The sequence below is a fragment of the Aythya fuligula genome, chromosome 3, assembly GCF_009819795.1.
Source record: "Aythya fuligula isolate bAytFul2 chromosome 3, bAytFul2.pri, whole genome shotgun sequence".
NCBI lineage: Eukaryota > Metazoa > Chordata > Aves > Anseriformes > Anatidae > Aythya > Aythya fuligula.
Genome location: NC_045561.1, coordinates 49,039,252 through 49,059,747, shown reverse-complemented (window position 1 = coordinate 49,059,747; position 20,496 = coordinate 49,039,252). Strand labels below are relative to the sequence as shown.

Genomic DNA, 20,496 nt, shown 5'->3' with positions numbered 1-20,496 from the left:
GTGAATTAAACTGCACTACAGCCTAGGCTCAGGCACCAAAACCCTCTCACCTGTATCATTAAGCTGTTAAAAGTGTACTTGGCACACTCTTGATCAAAGTCAACTAACTCTGAACAAAGTCAACTAACACCCCCAAAATCACCAGGAATGATGTGAAAGTAAGGTCACTCAGGGGTTGTTTCCAATAGGTAACTCCCACTTGTCACCCCATTCTGAAGACTAAAGAGAACACAATATGGAAAAACTCAGATCAGGTCATCAGCTTCACAAACAGAAGGGGCTCTGGACTATTTGCTCTACAACCAGAGATGTAACCAGATCACTGGAACTCAGTTATGTTCACAGGTCCATTTTTATTCACAGGAGCACCCTGGCATGTGCTTGAAGTTAAGCATGATTCCCAGCCAATGCACCAATGACAGGACAAGGGGGAATGGTTTTGAACTAAAAGAGGGGAGGTTTGGACTAGATATTAGGAAGAAATTCTTTACTCAGAGGGTGGTGAGGCACTGGAACAGGTTGCCCAGAGAAAATGTGATGCCCCATCCCTGGAGGTGTTCAAGACCAGGTTAGATGAAGCCCTGGGCAACATGATCTAGCAGCTGGCATCCCTATTCGTGGCATGGGGATTGGAACTGGATGATCTTTAAGGTCCCTTCCAACCTACGTCATTCTATGATTCTGTGATTCACATCTTTAAAAATTTTCTAGAATAAGGCATTCTTTAATCAAGGCTTCAATGTTTCTCCTAAATTAATGGCGCATTTCGTTTTTTTTTTTTTTTTTTTTTTTTTAAATTAAAGATTCATTCTCATGTCAACCCTGAAGTGCAGCATCTAAAAGAAGCTTAAGAGAAATTTCTCTGGCAAAATGGATTTTAAAATGTCTGAATAGGAAAGATCTACCAATTTTGGAAATAAAGTGTTAGTCAACAATGTGTGACTAACAGTGGCCGTTAAAAACGTAACACAAATAGGAAAAGAAAAATTTGATATTAGAAAAAGAAAAAGGAAAAAAAAAGTTTGATTTCCCCAAAAAAGTAAGAGGGAAAGAAGGTTGATTTTATTGATAAACTGAAATTATCCTCCCATTTACATATTATTTCAAAAAACTAATATCTCAGCAGCCCAGAAATTATGTTTCTTCAAGCTGACCCCTGAAAGTCTGATCTCTGAGAAAACACTCAAGCAGATAGCTGGTTAAGCAGTCTGCAAATGTCTGAAGGGTCCATCCAAAAGTTTTTTGAACAAGAAACATGCCTATTTTACAATCAGCTTTCTGAAAATAAATGCCTCTCTAGCACTACAATTTTTAACGTGTGGTTGGCATGGTCTGTGCTCTACAAATGACTCCAACCACAATCTTACAATGATTGCACAGAGAAGCCTGGGACTGTCAAAGACTCAGAAGTACTTAGAAGAGCCATAGCCAAAAAGCAGAAGCAAATGTCAGGAACTGCTCTGAGAAAGGAAAAGTCAGAAGGCAGAAAATTCACATTAAGCATGTGTATTTGGGGTACTGCTCTTCCTTTCAAGTGACTTTTCCTTAATTTCTTGAAAACACTTAACATTTCCATTATATTTTTCACTAGAGGATCTGAAAGCACTCAACAGATATCAACATCTCTCAGCAGTAGATGATTAGTATGGGGTGATAAAAACTGAACAAAAGAGAGAGCTAATACCAAAGGTCAGGCTGTAACACAGGTGATGCCAGAGGACCTAAAATGCTGACTGCATTCCCACCACATGCTCACAATCCATCCATAATACTGTCACTTTCTTCCTTCTCCCAAAAACTTTCTTTCACACTGAGGAAGTATTTTGCTTTGTGGCAATTCCATGGCTCATCAGGAAAGAGACGATAAAGCTAACAATACATTAAAGGTATCAAAGTCTGGCACACTGATCAGAACAGGATTAACAGAAAACTGCATGCATAAATTGACTATTAATTCTCTGCCTTAGGAGACCAAGATACCATTTCAGTTTCAGATGTATTTCAAGTTTAAGTTACGATCATTTGGCACAAAAGTCTCCTGAGACGACTTCTGCATTAATTTTCTAGGATTTTTCACAGCAACCTGCAAGAAAGAGCCAACTCTGTTAACTTGAGCTATGCAGATCTGCTGCCACTTTTATTTTACTGCTAGACACAAAGCAAATACATTAAAGCTAATCCAACTCAGTCATTTCCATCAGTGTCTGTGCTAGGTAACCGTAACCGTAAGTATACTAACTGATTAATGGCAGCCGTTTAAAGAGAGTTTATTCACAGCTGTTTTGTTTGTTTGTTTAATCCTCTTTTGGTAAATTCTGTTATCCACAGCCTAAATCTTATATCGTAGAAACCCTTTTTATTTTGCACTGAGTGGTAAATTACCTTTTGAATTATCATTGCTGAACAAAGGTTTGCCCCCAGGCCCTTTTAGTTATGGACTACTTAATAGATATGCCAAATGACAAAGAAATTAAAATTAAAATTAAAAAAGTAAACTCTAGTTAGGATGCTGAGATACGCCTCAATGCATAAGACACCTGTACTTTTGCTCAATGTTAGTTACCAGGATTACCAGATTACATACAAACATTTATAAGGAAGGCAGAAACTGCTGCAGAGCTCCATAAGTACATGGCAAATACTGTCGCTATACATTTTACATCATTCTCCCGAATGTGTAAAACAATTATTGCAAAGAATAGCAATTTTAAGACTTTGTGCCTAATAGATAACTATCCATCACCTGTGATACTCTTATAAACTGCTTAATCTCTTCTCCTGTATTTGTCATGAGGTTATGCCACATAGCTCCTCAATTCTCTTCTGCTCCTGCAATTACTTTTGTCAAATATTTTCATACTGCTCAGTATTTCTCCAGCTTGTGAGATTATTTAAATCAATCTATTTTAAACTTTCATTGTACAATTCTGGCAGTAAGCACAGGCACTCAAAAATTATCTTCAGAGTTCAAATCATCTTTTTCATAGACCAGAAAATACAATTGCTGGATTTAGGTTTATTTATTTGCTTATCAGACATATCAGACTGTTCCAAGCAACACTGACTTGCTTGATTTTTCCCCCAAAAAACACACACAAAAAGAGGCGTTATATGGTTTGTTTGTTTGCTTTTTTAAATCAGCGTTGAACAGAATTAGTCAAGTAGACCACTACTCTAGCTTTTCTACACAGCTACATTTTCCTTTGTTTTTGGAAGCAGTATAATGCTGTGCAGTATGACAATACAAAACTGACATTGATACTTTCCAGTCAGGATATCAATCCTACTAGGCCAACTGCATCCCAGGCTGCATCAAAAGAGGAGTGGGCAGAAAGTCGAGACAGGTGATTGTCCCCCTCTGCTGCACCCCTGTGAGGCTCCACCTGGAGTGCTGCATCCAGGTCTGGCAGCCCCAGCACAGGAAGGACATGGACCTGTTAGAGTAGGTCCAGAGGAAGGCCATGAAGTTGATCAGAGGATTGGAGCACCTCTCCTAAGATAGGCCAAGGGAGTTGGGGTTGTTCAGCCCAGAGAAGAGAAGGCTATGAGGAGACCTCAGTGCAAATTTTCAATACTTAAAGGTGGATTATAAAAAAAGATGGGGAGCGACTTTTTGCTTGGACAGATAATAAGGCAAGGGGAATGGTTTTGAACTAAAAGAAGGGAGATTTAGATTAGAGTTCAGGAGGAAGTTCTTCACTCAGAGGGTGGTGAGGCACTGGCATAGGTTGCCCAGAGAGGTTGTAGATGCCCCATCCCTGGAGGTGTTCAAGGCCAGGCTGGATGAAGCTTTGGGCAACCTGATCTAGAGGTTGACATCCCTGCTTATGGCGGGGGTTTTGAACTGGATGACCTTTAAGGTCTTTTCCAACCAAAGCCATTAAATGATTCTATGATTATGAAAAGAACAATTATTTTTGCTTACTCATAAGGAAACAGTCTTGCTACAGCACAAGAAGTGTTACATGGCAAATTTAGCAACAATGTACATTATTATTATACAAGACTTCTAATTATATACACCAAGCATTTTAAAAAATACATTCTTACATCTGTACTTCTCTTCCAGAAGACCCTTAGAAAGAGACATCAAGCCAATTTTCAAGGACTGCACTCGAATTTTTCCAGTTCGGCCACTGAAATTATAAAGACAGTACAATGTAATACAGTGGGTTTTTTAGTTCATTTTAATTCAATCTATTCAAAATGCAAAGTTATTGATGAGTCCTACTTCAAACATACTGTATAAGTCAAAACAAATTAACACTGCATGTCACATTAAAAATGCTTCCCTTACAAAAAAAATAAAACTTAACTTGCCTACTAAATGGTTTATATGTCAAAACAGTTCATATTACTCTAAAAGGGCTGACATTTAGCTCTTGTAAAACACACAACATGGTTTAAGAATGTGATATTCACAGAAATAATGCACATGAGCATGCAGCAAGAAACCCAGTAGGAAACAGAGACTGCAATATAAAACCAAGTTTTCACATCAAAGGAGTTTATTCCACTTCCTTTTTTCCTTCTATGTTTAAAATGTTCTGATATACATGTGCTCCTGTAAACAAACAGCCAACCACATGCAGTAATTAGGTGATGTGCAGTTGTTCTTTCTAAGGAACGTGACTTCAGGGTCATCATGCCCAACGTGTAAAAAAATCCCCAAACGTCCAAAAACATAAATCAAACCTTAAGCAAACTTCAGAACAGGTAAATGGCTATCAAAGCAAGTGATTTTAAACTTGCAAGAAACACTGTTCAAACAGATATGAAAACAATAAAACTGGGGCATATGGAATGGGTCAATTTCAAATTTCAAGATCAGTGCAAGAAGCATACTTGAGATGTAATGATTTCTGTTTTCAAAGCCCAGAAAACACCACACAACTTACCTTCGGATAAGACGCAGCAAACTGTTCATGAGAACAGTAGTTAAATTGTATGCATTTGTACACAACCCCCTGCATTTAAGTTTAGCTGTGTTTTTCTCCAGCAAGTAAGATAATACTAGAATTAATATCACCCCAAACATTAGTTTGGTCTTTTTTGTCATGCAAGGTGATATATCCTTTAATTAATTCTGGTGTGGTTATTAGATATTTCTTTCTGTCCTCCCCATTCAACATATGTTCTGCTGTCTGATTTACTTCACAAATGCTGCACTGAATACAAAATCATTAATCTATTCCTGGGCTCTCCGTAAATTACCTAACCTCCTTACAAATATTAATGCATTTGTCTTCACAACCATCACCTGGTCTTGTGAGTCTAGATGGTATTATCTTCTCTATTCCACAAGTTGGAACAGAAGTACAGAGAAATTATTGCCAAATTAATCAAAAGTGCCTATTACTTTTACTGCCTAGCTTGAAAATCGGGACCCAATTTTCCAGAACGTTATAAAAGTGCCACCTATTTTATACATTCAAGCTTAGCTTCAAATTACCTCTTTCAATCACAGACAAGACATCATTCTGGCATACCCTAACTCGTTAATGGTTCATTTCGCAACCTTGATAATGTTCTTTCACTATTCTTTCCTGTGTATGGTTGTCTGTGCCTTAACTTTGTATTCAAAAGAAAAGCAAAGCAGAGTATTTATTTGGGTTTCACTTAACTCAGAACTGACTAGAGTATTTGTTTATCAAGGGTAGAAGCTCAGGAGAACTCTGCAGCTTAAAGGTCAAGGCATATATGCGGAGGCTTCAAACTTCTCCAGATTTTAGCAGGTTGTTAAAGCGACTGAAAAAAATGCATAAAAAGCATTTCCTTGATAAACTATAAACAGAATTCAAAAGCCTGAAATACTACATTTTGTTGAAGAGCAGCATGTTTTCCCCATAGTCTTTTTCTTGGAAACAACTAAATATTAGGACTGAAATCCTATATACAGCAAAACAAAAACAGACACCCACAAAAATCCCCCCTCTCCAAAAAAAAAAAAAAAAAATCTAGAAAAAAGCTCCCAACAAATCTACAGACTTTGTAGCACTGACACTTCCAATTCAGTGATTTAAGTTTTTCCAGCTTACAGAGCCACAAAATCACTGATGGACCTCTGAACATCATCTATTTTGATGCCCCTGCTCAGAGCAGGCTAGGGTACAGCAAGTTGCCCAGGACCATGCCCAGTTGGATTTTTGAATCTTCAAGGATGTAGACCCTAACATCTGTCTGGGCAACCCCTGGCACTGTTTGATCACCCTCAAAATACAAAAATATTTTTCTTACGTGTTTAAGCAGAGTCTGTGCTCATTGCCTCCTGTTCTGTCACTGGGCTCCGCTGAGAAAAGCCTGGCTTTACTTTCTCTACTACCCGTAGCAGGTAATTATGCACATAAAAGAGATCCCCCTGAGTCTTTTTTCTAGGCCAAACAGTCACAGCTCTCAGCCTCTCCTCATATATCAGGTATTCCTAGACCTTAATCATCCTCAGGGTCCTTTCAACAGACTCTTTCCAGTATGACCATGTCTCTTTTACTGGGCAGCCCACAATCAGATCCAGTACTCCACAAATGGCCTTACCAGTGCTGAGAGGAAGGATCACCTCCTTCTGCCTGCTTGGCAATGCTCTTCCTAATGAAGCCAAGGAGCCTGGTGGCCTTAGCCACAAGCACATGTTCCTTAGCCACAAGCACATGTTCAAGTTGGTGTTCACCAAGACCTCAAAGGCCTTTTCTGCAAAGCTGCTTTCCAGACAGACGTACTCAAGCCCGTACTGGTGCGTGGGGTTATTCCTCCCCAAGGGGAGAGCATGACATTTACCTTAGTTGAACTTGGCTCATTCCTTCAGCCTGTCAAGGTCTCTCTAAATCCCACAACTGTCTAGTTGTGCTGTGTATACAAACATCTAAAATCAAGCCCTTACAGTCAAATGGTTTAGGGAAGTTTAAAGCTTGAATCCATACAAAATTTATTGGTTGAGTGTTAAGTGCCAATATACTATTCAGATACACTTTATAGCAATACAAGCAAGCTTGTTATTACAAAGTCAATTGATAAGACCACTTTAGCAGCTCAGATATTTTTCACTTTGATCCTGGTGAAGGAAAATCCAAGCCATTATACGTTTATTAACCAGTTAGAGCAAGTTGCCCATTCTTAGTCAATACAATAATGACAGGCAGTATAAAATGAGACATTATTGACCTCTGATCTGTCTTCAGATAAGAATGGCAAAAATATTATAGCTGTTTGTCACAAGCACTGTTCGTGTTTACTAAAGCCCCTTCAACCCTCTGGATGTATCAGCTCTCCAGCCTCAGTCAATTCAGGGCAAGGATTCATTGCCCTAATAGTGCAACACTGCTATTCCTTTTCCTCAAAGTGGAATTTTTATTTATTTGTTTTTAGTGGGAAAAAGGAGTGGTATGAGACAAGAAGGAGGAGGAAATAATAATAAGAACGTCCTCTTTTTCTAGGTGATTCTATTGAATGTATGTGTGTACGAGGCAGGCTCTGAGCTATGCGTCAGGTGTGATCTACCTGTTGCACCTTCATTTACTACATGTAAGGAGCTGGCAGAGAACCCAGAATTAACTCAACTTTTAAACCTGCCAAAATTTGCATTAAAAAAAAAAAATGCATAATTTCTGTCCAGGTAAGAGGAAGAGTGCCTTGAAGGCATATACCACAGAGAGAACTAGCGTAGTCGGGAATCAGATATCTGTATCCTTTGGCCAAGGAAAAGAGATCATGGTCAGGAGCATGGGAGGGTGTCATGCTGCACAGGTAGAGGCTGGAGAGAGTGAAGCACAATTAAAAACCAACTTTGTTGCATGGCTTGGACTCTCCATCCAAGCACAGAGCAACCGTTCAGCTGTTACAGAAATCCCACACAGCTGCACATAATATTAAGGAACTGCTTTATACAACAAAAAAGGCTCTTACTATCCTAAATACCATAAGCAAATGAGTTTAAAAAAGGGTGAGCAAAAAACGGATACAGTGTTAGAAGAGAAAGGGAGAATGCCTTTACCCTATGTCTTAGTTAAGAAGATAAGATACTGGAGTTAGAGGATACAGAAGAGGAGATGGGGGAAGAATAGATAACAAAAATAACAGAAGCAATAGTCCCATGAAAATCTGAGATATGAAGCATAGCTTGTCATTTCCTTTGCTGAACCTACAAGCAATTGCACTTTACAAAAAAATAAACAACTCACTATACAGGGCATATAATCCCAGCCTCACTACACAGGGCACAAACTGTGTGGAGCACTTGGGAATCACACAATATGGTTCAGCTCTACCCAGCTGGAAGAACATCTCAGTTCCTAAAAGTAGCATTTTTTCCTCAAAAACCTATGAAATTCAGTAACAGACATTAATGTGGGGTTAAAATGACCTGAAGGTATGTCTTTCCAGGAAAATGAGTTTTGCAAACTCTCCAAAAACTTTCCAGAAATATGCATCTTAACTACTTAATTACAAAGACTTTATTCCTTTCTCTAAACAACATCCTAACTAACTGTTTTATACTGCTTTTCAGCAGCACTGGAGAAAAAAGACTGAAACCTCTCTTGCCACGGTCTACACCATAGTAAAAACAGAGGTCTGTGAAATCTGTAATTTATGAACATATTAATCAGGATATAAATAGTATTATCCTGTTGAATATAAGAGTACCAGGCCTTCATTACCTACAATGTTAGGCAAATATTTTGTAACATTGTGATGGTATAGCCAGACATTAAAATATTAGCACTTTATGTAAGTGTGGAAACAATGTAAACAAAAGGGCAAACAATGACAGGGATAGTTGCACACAGGAAGCATCCAGATGATAAAAACATTGCCAGACAGAGGATAAGATTAAGTATAAGAGATTACAAACAGGAATACACAGTAAGGATGTCAAGAGAATAATCATGTCAAGAGAAGACAAGATAAGCAATATTGAGTCCATATGACACTCCCTGTCAACCCCATACTCCTCAGGGGGTGCAGTACAAGAGCTTGGGAACATCGGGCATTAGCAAGGAAAACTGGAGAAATAAGAAGACGAGCCCCCTTCCATTCTGACTTCTGTTGTCTAAGAGCCTGGTCACATTGATGCTACAACTAAGGACCAACAGGTCCACGGTTATCAGTATGACTTGAGCTCCATGGTGCTGTAAGCTTATATCTAATTCAGAACATCAGGTGTTAAGGACTAATAATTTTTGTACATAGTGATGATGATTAATAAATGAAAGAGCTAACCACTACCAAGAATTCTTCCTTCTGCCACAGTAGTGTTAGTTGCCATGACATGATGTTTCTTGCACTCTGCTACTGACCAAATCTACAAAGACCTCTACAAGAGGCAGCCTCTAAGATCTTTGAGGTTCCCCACAGATGTCTCCCTTTGCTCAGCCAGAGGTATCAGACAGAAGAGCTCACTTTCCTACAGAGGGACATGTCCTTCCTAGAGCATTTCTTACTTCTGTCTGAGACTTTCCAGATGCTCCTAGAGAGCCCTCTATGAATCAAGACATATAAACGCAGCAAATGCAATTCAAGTGCGCACAAAAAGCTCCTAACCATTACCATCAAAACCAGGGCACAAGGTTGGAGCTAACCAAGCAGGTCTCTCATCCGCATCCTCAGTTTTCCGAAGTCTGGGTTTTGCTGAACTTAACATGCAGGTAAGGCCTGGGATATTAACTCCCACAGTGTTCGAATTTGTTACAATATACCTACATTAAGTTGGTGTATTAGTGCAACAATAGATAACGGTTGTAATGCTTCAGGGCAAGACTGGACCATAGAGACTGATCATTGAATACAGCCTTGATGACATAGAAAAGGTTAGTATCATATGCTCTATACCATAGTTATCCTTCCTCTCAAATGTATCCTAACATCACAAAAATCAAGAAAATTTAGAAGCTGAAATACAAGAACTAGATAAGCAATGCAAGAGGTTAAAAGAACAATGCATATAGAAGTTTCTTTATGGACATTGGGTAATAATCATTGAAATGAGTCATCACCTGCAATTAGTACATGTACTATATCTTATATATGACAGACTTTAAAATAACTGAAACAACTAATTTCAAGGGGTGTTAAATTATCCCATTAGTACTGAAAGTTATCAGTCCATTTTTATTGGACATTTTAGACAATTTGACAGTATATAGTCCAGAACAATAATCACCAGCTATAGCTTCTGGATAATTTAAATATAGGTCTGGACAGACGAGTTAATTGATCAACCAATTTATTTCATGGCTCATATTAGAAAAAAGCAAAGCACTTATTTTTACCTTTATTAAATATATATATATATATATATGCACCAATCAACCCAAGGAGCTTTAAGATCACAAAACATTTTATTGGGCAGATGTTGCTTTCTGGAATAACCTTGGAGTCCTTGAGGAAGTAAAAGTCACTGAGTAAATTAAATGTATCTCCTCTACTGTGCTTGAAGAATGAATCATTCCTGATTTGTCAGAAAATACCAGAACACAACAGGCTTGTCTACTATTTCTAAAAATAAATTGGTTCTTTTTAAGGGACAAAGACACCTGTAGGTAAGTCTGAAGAATTTTCTACTTTGTCATTAATCCGTGAATTGGTAATTAAATCTCAGGTTAATAGCATGCAACTAACAGATGCTTTTTGTAGGCAGTTTAATGATTTGAGACATTGTATACATATAACACCAATGCAATAAACAACAGAAATGCCAAGAGACAAATTAGTTCTTTCCTAAAGGCCAATTAAAAAAAAAAAGTCTAAAATTGGTGCCTGTTCTCTCAGCATTTCTTTTTTTTTTTTTTTTTTCTTTTCTTGAATGGATTTGATAGGGAAGCAAGGAAACATGCTGTAAAAGGTAATTTTATCACAGAAAACCTTCATCTTCCATTTTTCAAAGTTTGAATGAAGAATAATGTCTTTCATCAGCTTGGAGAATTAACTGCACTAATGTATTCAACTTAATAATCAAGGGGAAATGGGAGCAACAGGAAACACTACTGAAAGAAAAAGGTTTGTTGCTTACTATATGCATTTTTATAAAGAACTGATTAAGCAACTGATTTCTAACTGAAGTTAGGAAGCAAAGATAAGCTGAAGAAAAAATAATGGATAAATGATCAGTCTGAGAAAATAAATAGTAGCTACTTACAAATAAAGTTTTGCTCTCAGGACAGTGTAAGAAATATCTAATTTCAAGCCAATGCACTTTACAGGGTCAAAGTTATCAAAAAGTACAACTTTTTAGAAAAGAACTTCTTAAGATTGCATCATTATTTTATTTTTTTTGTCATGAACATTTCCTCTGGAGATCAACTCAGAAAAATATGTCCGACAATCCCCTAAGGCTAGCATTTTGGGTATGTGACATGTACTAACCTTACCGACTCTGTTTCCATGGTATATACTGTGTTAATACAACATTAAATTTCTGAGGTGCACACCATGAATAGAAACTTGTTACTTACCTATCATACACATTGAGTAGCCAGTTAAGACACATGTCTACACAGAGAGGAACATTAACCATATCTTTGTGTTTCTCTTCAAGTCCACTGTAGATGGTGGTGAGACAGCTGATCACTTCTTGGACGCCAATGAGCTGGTCATTTTGACCCAATTTATGCTGTTTGAAAACTTCACTTGTTGTGTTCAGGTCCAAGAGGTCCACTAACAACAGATAGTTAGAGAAAAAAAGCATGAATACAGAAGCCTGAGCATAGCATTCACAATAATTGTTCACATGCACTGTGTAGTAAACACTGTAGACATTTAGCCAGGAAGTCTCTTTCATTTAGTGGAATTATAGTGAAAAAACATTCTGTTAGAAGTCAACAGCATTTTGATACTATATATTTAAAAAATGAATCAACGAGAATACCACAATGACACTGCACAGCTCAGCAGAACATTAAAATAAATGAAGTCATCTGTATAGTTAGAAGATCCTAACTTCAGATGTGCACACATTGGGAGCCCACTAGACTCCACTAGACTTAGAGAATTCTCTGCATTTCCACAAAGTAGAATCACATTAAATGACTATCACTTTTGATTAAATGTAAAGCAAATCATCTTCTTAGGCAAAAATGTTCCCTAAAATGCAGTAGGAATGTGCTGAGGCCTGATCAAATGAACAGCAGTGGCTAAATGAAGACTTGAAAGAAAGCACAGAGAAGGAACACAGTGAAATTTCTTGTCATTTTCCAGAAGACTAAGTGATATGCTTTCACAAAATACATTTCCATCTCCTTTATTACAGCATACTTTCCATAGCAACTGCTAGGGACATTTTACATGGGATGAGATATTTGCCACCAAATCCACATTGGTTTTGGCATTGTGAAAATAAAAATTTGTCAATGAGCAATTCTAATTCATTTTGCTAAACAAAGTGGAAAAAAAAAAATCCTTTTTGGTGTAAAAGAAGGAAAAATAATGTAAGTTAAAAGGTAGTAAAATCTCAGTGTTACTTTTTTTTTTTTTTTTTTTTTTTTTTTTTACGTAAGTGAGGAATTAAGCAACAGAAACAAACAAAAGTTGATATATATATCAGCATGCTTGCTGAAACATAGAATAAGAAGTATATTCTGAGTTCATAAGGAACTGTTTCTGGAGAGCCAGGAATGCATTTACACTATAAATGTCATTTCTCAAATGAAATGAAACATGACAATCTCAGATGTGTTGTAAATTGCTCTGCACCAACAGCATTAAATAATGACCCCAGAAGGGCAGTCTGTGCAAATCAAGTAAGTCAAGCTTGGACCAAAAAATAAGTGCAAGCAGAAAAAAAAGCAGAAGCAAGATAACACTAACTACTATGAGCAATTCTGCCAAGAATTCACTGAGTATCTACCAAAAAAACTAAGGTTATAGGCCAAAAGAAGGTTACATTCCCAGTCCTACTTCTTCTACCTACCTTTCCTAACGTCACTATAAAATGAGAGACAGTACCTCATCTTTCCCTCATTGACAACTATAGATTCTACTCTGACTTTGCAGCATCAGACTTACAGGGGATTTATGTCTGTTTGCTGTTTATATCATTCTTTTTTTAGCTCATCTCCTGTGTTTGATCTGCTGGGTTACGGTGTCATATTCACATTTCTGCCAAAGGGACTGGGAAAGGCACCTTCAAGTATGTTCATATTCAAAGGAAACTCTGCTGGTATACTAATGCGAATTAAGCAAAATTTATGCTTTTGGATGATACCATTCATGGAGAACAACCAAAAGAAAATATTACCATCCCTGCTTACTTCAGCAGTCACCTGGCTGAATGAACTTTGGGTACAGGCAGCTACCCTGCAGCGGTAAGGGCTACACACTAGCAGAGCCCCTGGATTGGTCTGATGTAAAGATGGGTTACTTTCTCATTACATTTCAATTTCTAAAAGTTTTAAAATAAGTGGGGTTTATGCAGATGGGAAAAGGCTAACTTGAGACTTACATGCTATAGCTGGCACGAGGCCAACTGTACACACAACTTTTAGCACCTTTTTGTAGTACTGTTGTACCTACTCAAAAGTGCGGAATGACCAATAATCCTGTTAAGCAACAAAAAGCTGAAAGCTGCATCTTTCCTTTCTGCAACGTGGAGACTTTCCCAAAGGAAAATGGTAAACACAAACCCCATCATTCAGCAGGGTTTGAGCACATGTGCATGCCGAACTCAGAAGCAACTAATGACATGCAGCTGCCAGTGGCAAATTTGAAGCTGCTGTAACCCCACAGAAAATAGAGAGGCATTGCTGTGGAACTTTTGTATTAGAAAAACCCTGTTAATGAGAGTTCCTGCAAAAGACTGGCTGAAGGAAGTCTATACAGCTCTCTCTTTCAGTCCAGTGTGGCTCATTGTTCTTTCCTTAGCCCTGTGCAGTTGATGTTCCTACTGGCATTGCTAAGCTTTATATCACCTAGAGGAGCTCAGTGACAGCATTCTGAATATACGTGGTGGTTTTGTTCCCTCTTTCCCTTCCAATACTACACTTCAGTATCTGGTGCAAAATCATTTTTTGAAAATGAGTTGAAGTCTGCTGTACAAGAATAAAATATTGTCAGGGCCTGGTGCTACATAGCTGTTCTGTACAGGCTATTCTCCCAGGCCCCATTCTTCTTGTGTCACAGTGGGAAAGTGCTGTTAGTATGTCTGGCTCACATAACGTGAGACCGAGACTAAGAATTTGTTCTTTCCAACCTGCAACCTTTCTCAGCTTCCTACAAAATAAATGCACGTAGGTATGTATACACATACACTAGTCTCTGCAGGAATCTACCTTCCAAAACCAGAGTAAGGTGAATCGTGACTCTACTTGTGTATTTCTAAAAGGGCAGAGGGGAACAAGAGCCTCCCCAAAACACTTACTTAAGAGCAAAAAAAATAAAAGAGAAACTTTGCATCAATGAAGTTTTCCAAAGCACAGTTCTCAAATTACTTACTTCTGAACGTGCTCGTATAGTACTAACACTGTGTTGCAAGTCCTCACTGCAAAGTCAAAATCCATCATGTGCAAGTAGTACTGTGCATGCCTCTTCAGCTGTGCCCTTGGAGCTCTCACCAAAAGACCTTTTCAGCTACACACACTCTGCGGCTGTGACAGCAATTTGTCATGTTCTACATTTTACAGTGACCTCATTTTCTAGTGATTTGTTTTGACATTTTCACTGCCTTAGCTCATAAGCCTTTCTGAGGCATTATGCATCCAAATACCTTTAAAAATCAACAGTTAAAATTATGGGAAATACAATGGAAGACTAAAATAACTCAGACCAGAGAATGAATGCCAGGGGCACAGAAGATGACCCTGTTCCTACCTTAAAAGAAGGCCATCACCAAAAAAAAAAGTTAAAATAATAATAATAATAATAATTCTAGATGTTGCTTAATCACTCTCCCCTTCCTCAGAGAGGAAGTGTTAGCACAGGCCATGTTTTGGTCATCCCAGCAGCCATACATGGACCAGAAACAGGTCAAGAATCATCACAATTAAAGGGATTTTCGTCTGTTCCTGGATAAGACATTATCTGCTAAGCAAACAATGAAAAAAGTAACATTTATTATATTTTTCAAGGTGTTTTTTAAATTCTGCCAGATATTAGAGAATTTCTGTTCAGAGACAAAAATATTGTAGAATTTAGCTTTGTGGATAATCTATATTGTCCTTCTTAAAAGTCCACATTGTTGTGCTCTCACAAATTAAACCAATGCTTTGTCAAATAGGCACACATAATAAAGTGTTTTTTGGCTGTTGTGATGAGGGAAAGCAGGTTCTCAGTCTCCCTCTCATAAGACAGAGATGGAGCAAGCAAGCAGCTTCATAAATAACAAGGCAGACTGGATCTGCAGAGATGACAGTTTTACTCCTGGCCCTTTTAAACCAGAGTATTTTCTTTACCTTTTGCTGCTTCCCTCTTTCCACCTCCCTCTGAAGCTGGAGACAATATTCACTCTGATAGTAGGGCACTTTTGAAATCTATGAATGAGGAGAACTCACTATTGCAGTTATTACAGAAATTGATATAATTTTCTGTATAAGTAAGGGCAGGAAGTATGTTCTTCCCCAAAGCATATTAGATGTTAGGAAAGTGAAGTTTGTTCTATACAGGTGGCTAGAGCATCCATATGCCTGTCAGGAATAGGCAGCATGATTAGCATCCATCATGTGCAATCTGTTTTTTCACTCTTTCTTCCTGAGAGGAGCATGCCTAAGGAGACTTTTACTTTTCTTTCTTGCTCTGTTTTTGTGTTCTTTTTTTTAGGTATATGTTGATACATACTTTACAGTGAAATTGAGTGCACCTTCAGCAAGTTTGCCAATGACACCAACCTGTGTGGTATGGTCGACAAGCTGGAGGGAGGGGATGCCATCCAGAGGGACCTGTACAAGCTTGAGAGGTGGGCAAGTGTGAACCTTGTGAAGTTCAACAAGGCCAAGTGCAAAGTCTTGCATCTGGGCTGGGGCAATCCCAAACACAAATACAGGCTGGGTGGAGAGTAGATTGAGACCAGCCCTGATGAGAAGGTGTTTGTTGCTGAGAAGCTTGATATGAACCACCAGTGTGCACTTGCAGCCCAGAAAGCCAACTGTATCCTGGGCTGCATCAAAAGAAGTGGGGCCAGCAGAACATAGGAGGTGATTATGCCCCTCTGTTCTGTTCTTGTGAGACCCCACCTGGAGTCCTATGATCAGATCAGCTCTGGGGCCCTAAGCACAAGAAGGCCATGGAAGTATTAGAACAAGCCCACGAGGATAAGCAGAGGGCTGGAGCACCTCTTCTGTGAAGGTAGGTTGAGAGAGTTGGGGTTGTTCACCTTGGAGAAATGAAAGCTCCAGGGACACCTTATAACAGCCTTCCAGTACTTAAAAGGGGCCTATCAGAAGGTTGGAGGGGGACTTTTGTACAATTGCATGCATTAATAGGACAAGGGGTAATGGCTTTAAATTTAAAGGTGGTCTAGTGGGAAGTGTCCCTGCCCATGGCAAGGGAGGTTGAACTTTAAGTTCAATTCCAACCTAAAGCATTCTCTGATTCTATGAAAAATAGTTTAGACAGCTGCACCTACTCAATAGACATCTATCTTCTCCTGCTGACACAATCTATCTACTCTTCAGGGTAAACTGTGGCTGAACTACTAGATTACTTAAGAACAGGGAAAAATGCCAACACAGGTCTGGGCAGAAGCACACAGACACTGATCCATATTAAATACATGCTTATTTCCTGTCTGAGACCCTTCCCCACACCCCCCAATATACATGCACATACTATTATTGTTAATAAAAGCAGCTTGTTTTGTTGTAGTACCTTTGTATGATTAAAATGTAGAGCAATACCAACTACCCATAACCAACCATACAGATCCATACCCTATAACTTTGCACTTCAAGAGGCCTAAATTCTTCTTTAACTAAAGTTAACACAGCAAGATACACTCTCTGAGAGAGAGGATTCTTTTCAAAATTAAATCAAGCAGTAGTAAACACTTCAAAACATGGAATTTAATTCTCTAAAATATAAAATATCTGATTTCATGTCAAAGATCAAGATTTTAGCTCAAATCATTTCAGACTAGATTGTATCACCTTGTATGAGAAACAGAATGCAATAGGCAGAGGTTCAGTATTGATCTGCCTATCACTTCTCAAATTGTTATCAAAGGGAATTCCATTTCACCCCGTATCATTTACCTTCTGTAGCCCTTCTTTTCAGTCAATGACTTCATTTATTTGTGACAACAATACCTATTATTGGGAATTCTTCCTGCCATTTTGTTGTCTGACAATCTGTCAAGGATGTAACTGGCCCCTTGTTAAATGTGAATCTCACAAAGTTCAAGCTGACCATCCCTTCTGCAAGTACTGTAGAGAAATGATTTGTCTCAAAGGCAAAACTCACAGCACAGTGCTTTCTGCAGTCGCCGGATTTTGATAGCTGTACGGTAGGCAGAGAAGCGTACGTTGTTCAAGTCAGCTGAAAGAGCAGAACAGAAATGTGAGCAGCCCTAAAAAGAGAGTCTGTAAGTTTCCATCATATATAAATTTTCACAGTGTTACATACTTTAAAAAGCCTGATATCCCTTATTTTTCTCTGCAATCAATTAATAGCATATATCAGAACAAACAAAAACAACTGACAAGTTATTGTTAAAAAAAAAGTCCACCTGCAGGGAAGACCTTGTGGTTCAGACAGTGCTGGGCCCTCAGAGATTGGCACATCAGAAATCCTGACACTATCTTGGCACACATAACACATATCCATACGATAGAGCTTTACATGTGTATTATGTAGAGCTGAATAGATTTCAGATGAGTGTTCAAATACAGTACATCTCTCAAATATTTTACATCTCAGACAGAGGGCAGCAAAGGTCACAGTAAAGAAGAAAAAATGGCTCTTTAACTGATTATTTCTATGACATGACTTTGTTAACACTGCTTTGAAAGGAGTTGTCAGACAACCTTAAACTCTACTTTAGAAACTGATAGGTACAGTAATTTATTTTCCCTCACTTAACAGTATTTTATCGTTCCATGCCTCAGAAAGGGAGATTTCCCAGTAAATGCATACGTTAGTAAGGCATGTTGAACTAGTTGTATCATAATATGGCCTAGCCTTCACTGACAGCATAGCTGGCTCTGATATATTACAAAAATCAGTTCACTCCAGACTGGTAGCCCATGTCATTGGACAACCCAATGTGGACTTTATAGAAATAAATAGGATAATACATTAAAGCATAGTGTCAGAAAATGTTTTTCAGAATTAAAATTACCAAAAGGCAATGGATGTGACATGATCAAGGCAGTAGGTTTTGTGCAAAATAAGTCTGATCACAGCAGACTGGGAAATGCTGTGACATACAGGTCATAACAACTCAGAGGTGGGTCAACAATCCAAGCTCTCATTCGGGGCATGAATATCATGTAGTGCTTTGTTTTAAGAAATGTACTCACCTAAGGACTGGAAAAGGTCAGTCATTTTAGGATGATCCCAACAGGTTGTCTGTGTCTCATGACTATAAAGGAATAAAGTAATCAAAATTTCAGGTAACATATATATACACACATGAAAAGGAGAGGGGAAAAAAAAAAAAAAAGAAAAAAAAAAGGGATATTCTGACTTTGCTTTCGAAAGGGAAGAAATCCATCAGATCTTTAGCTGGAAGACCTGATTTGTGCCACTCAGCTCCTTGATGTTTTTAGTCACAAAGTTAGATGATAGCCACCCATATTTAACATTAGATTTTATTCTAAGTGTTGTATCTGTTGAACTCTGAAGCTGAAGCACATTAATAAGATAAAAATGCAAAACTTCCTGTTACTGCAGCACAATAAAAACATTCGTAAAACATACGTTAAAAAATAAAAAACATTGAGGTTTTACTTCAGATTCCACTGCATACCTGAAGACATGTATCAGAATACATACAACAATTTTTAAGTTTTACCTGCAACACATCTAATGGAAAGCCTGACCACTTGTCTCACACTTTACCAGACTATCTTAATTCAGGGGCTGTGCTCTATGCTAGTATTCACAGAACAGAGATTGAATAGGCAGCATCAATTAACCCACCGTTTAGTACTGTTGCTTTCATTCACCGAGGTTTCACGTATGCTGCTATAGGGGTCATAATGCATACTACCTCAGACCTAGTGAAATCTTGAATTTTGTTCCACGTGCCACATTTTGCGTGTTTCTGAATATCAATTGTTGGAATGATTGCACAGTCTTCCCTTGAAATATTTACACTTGAATTAGATTTCTGAGAAAATTAATTAGAGAAGTTGAGCGAAAAAGATCATAGCACTCACTTTAAAAGTTAATAACGAAAATGAAATGATGCCAGGTTAGCAGACTTAAGAATAATGAGCACAGAACACAGCTTATTTCAGCTTTGTTTCTACTTAAAAATTGTTAATGCACACATTTTTCACATACAGATGTAGTTGGTTGACACTTTTTCATTAAATGTAGTGGACTCTATCTTCAGTTGGTACAAATGGCTGTGCATCTGTGGGTGCACAATAATTTCACACCAACAAATACCACAAAGCAGAGGAGGCTCCAAACCAAGAAAGGGCTGAAAGGCCTTTACATTACCCGTTTGAGATACACTACTGGAAAGTGCATGCACTGTGCCTCTGCACAGAGGATATGAGACTGGGTTTATATTCTGTACACCAGTGTGACCGTTCCAGGTTTGGGTCTGGTCTAGGTCTCTGCAGTCAGTTTCTCTCTGTCACTAGGCTGAATTCTCTCTGCCATGAATCTCACTTGTATACTGGCACCATCACAACTTTGTGAGGTGGTTTTCATGGAAGTTCACAGACAAATATGTATTACCAATTAATTCAGAAGGTATAAATCCTCTTTCCCCTCTTTGTGAATATTCCTTAGTAGATAACAAAAAAAAAAAAAAAAAAGGAAAAGCCCTGCACATGATTACATTTAAACAAGAGAGATTTAGGCAACATGCAAAACTACATCTTCTGTTAGACATTGCAACTTCAAAATATTATAGTAAACTCTCCCCAAATCAGAAGAGAGAGGAAGTACATACTTACATTTGAACACATTCCTACTTTTAATTACGTATTTAAACCCTGCCTAAGCAGACTTTCTTTCCTAGGCTGAAAGTTTTCTTTGGTTTCAGTGTGATAACACCACTGCATGATACCATTGCCGCTCTAGAAAGACACTTCTAAAACAGCATTATGTTTAGCCTTGTCCAGAAAAGTCATTTCAAAAAATAAGTAGATATACAATTATTTCCCTGGATGTATTTGGGTCTGGTGCAGTGCCAAGGTAAAGGCAACCAACTGTCCAGCACTCTCACAAGCCCTGGTATAGAACAAATTACAGTATATTAGAAAGAGGAACAAATATAATATGATGGCTTGTAACGATTGACTTACTTAATAATCCCAAAACTAGTCCTGAAGATGCCAAATATCTGCACTATTATGTTAAGTGACATGCCACTGTTATGTTAGCCATTTAAAATTGGTTTGTGTT

General features: G+C 38.1%; 1 protein-coding gene across 3 annotated transcripts in view; it reads right to left on the bottom strand.

Moving 5' to 3' along the window:
* The window catches only part of UTRN (utrophin), a 366,152-nt gene that overhangs the window by 44,104 nt on the left and 301,552 nt on the right, over positions 1 to 20,496 (bottom strand). For all 3 annotated transcript variants that reach the window (XM_032185295.1, XM_032185296.1, XM_032185294.1), the window contains 4 exons: positions 18,432 to 18,493; positions 17,374 to 17,448; positions 11,442 to 11,643; positions 4,051 to 4,136 (listed from right to left, as the gene is read on the bottom strand). In XM_032185295.1, the coding sequence (XP_032041186.1) occupies positions 4,051 to 4,136; positions 11,442 to 11,643; positions 17,374 to 17,448; positions 18,432 to 18,493 (425 nt within the window). The remainder of the gene's footprint in view (positions 1 to 4,050; positions 4,137 to 11,441; positions 11,644 to 17,373; positions 17,449 to 18,431; positions 18,494 to 20,496) is intronic.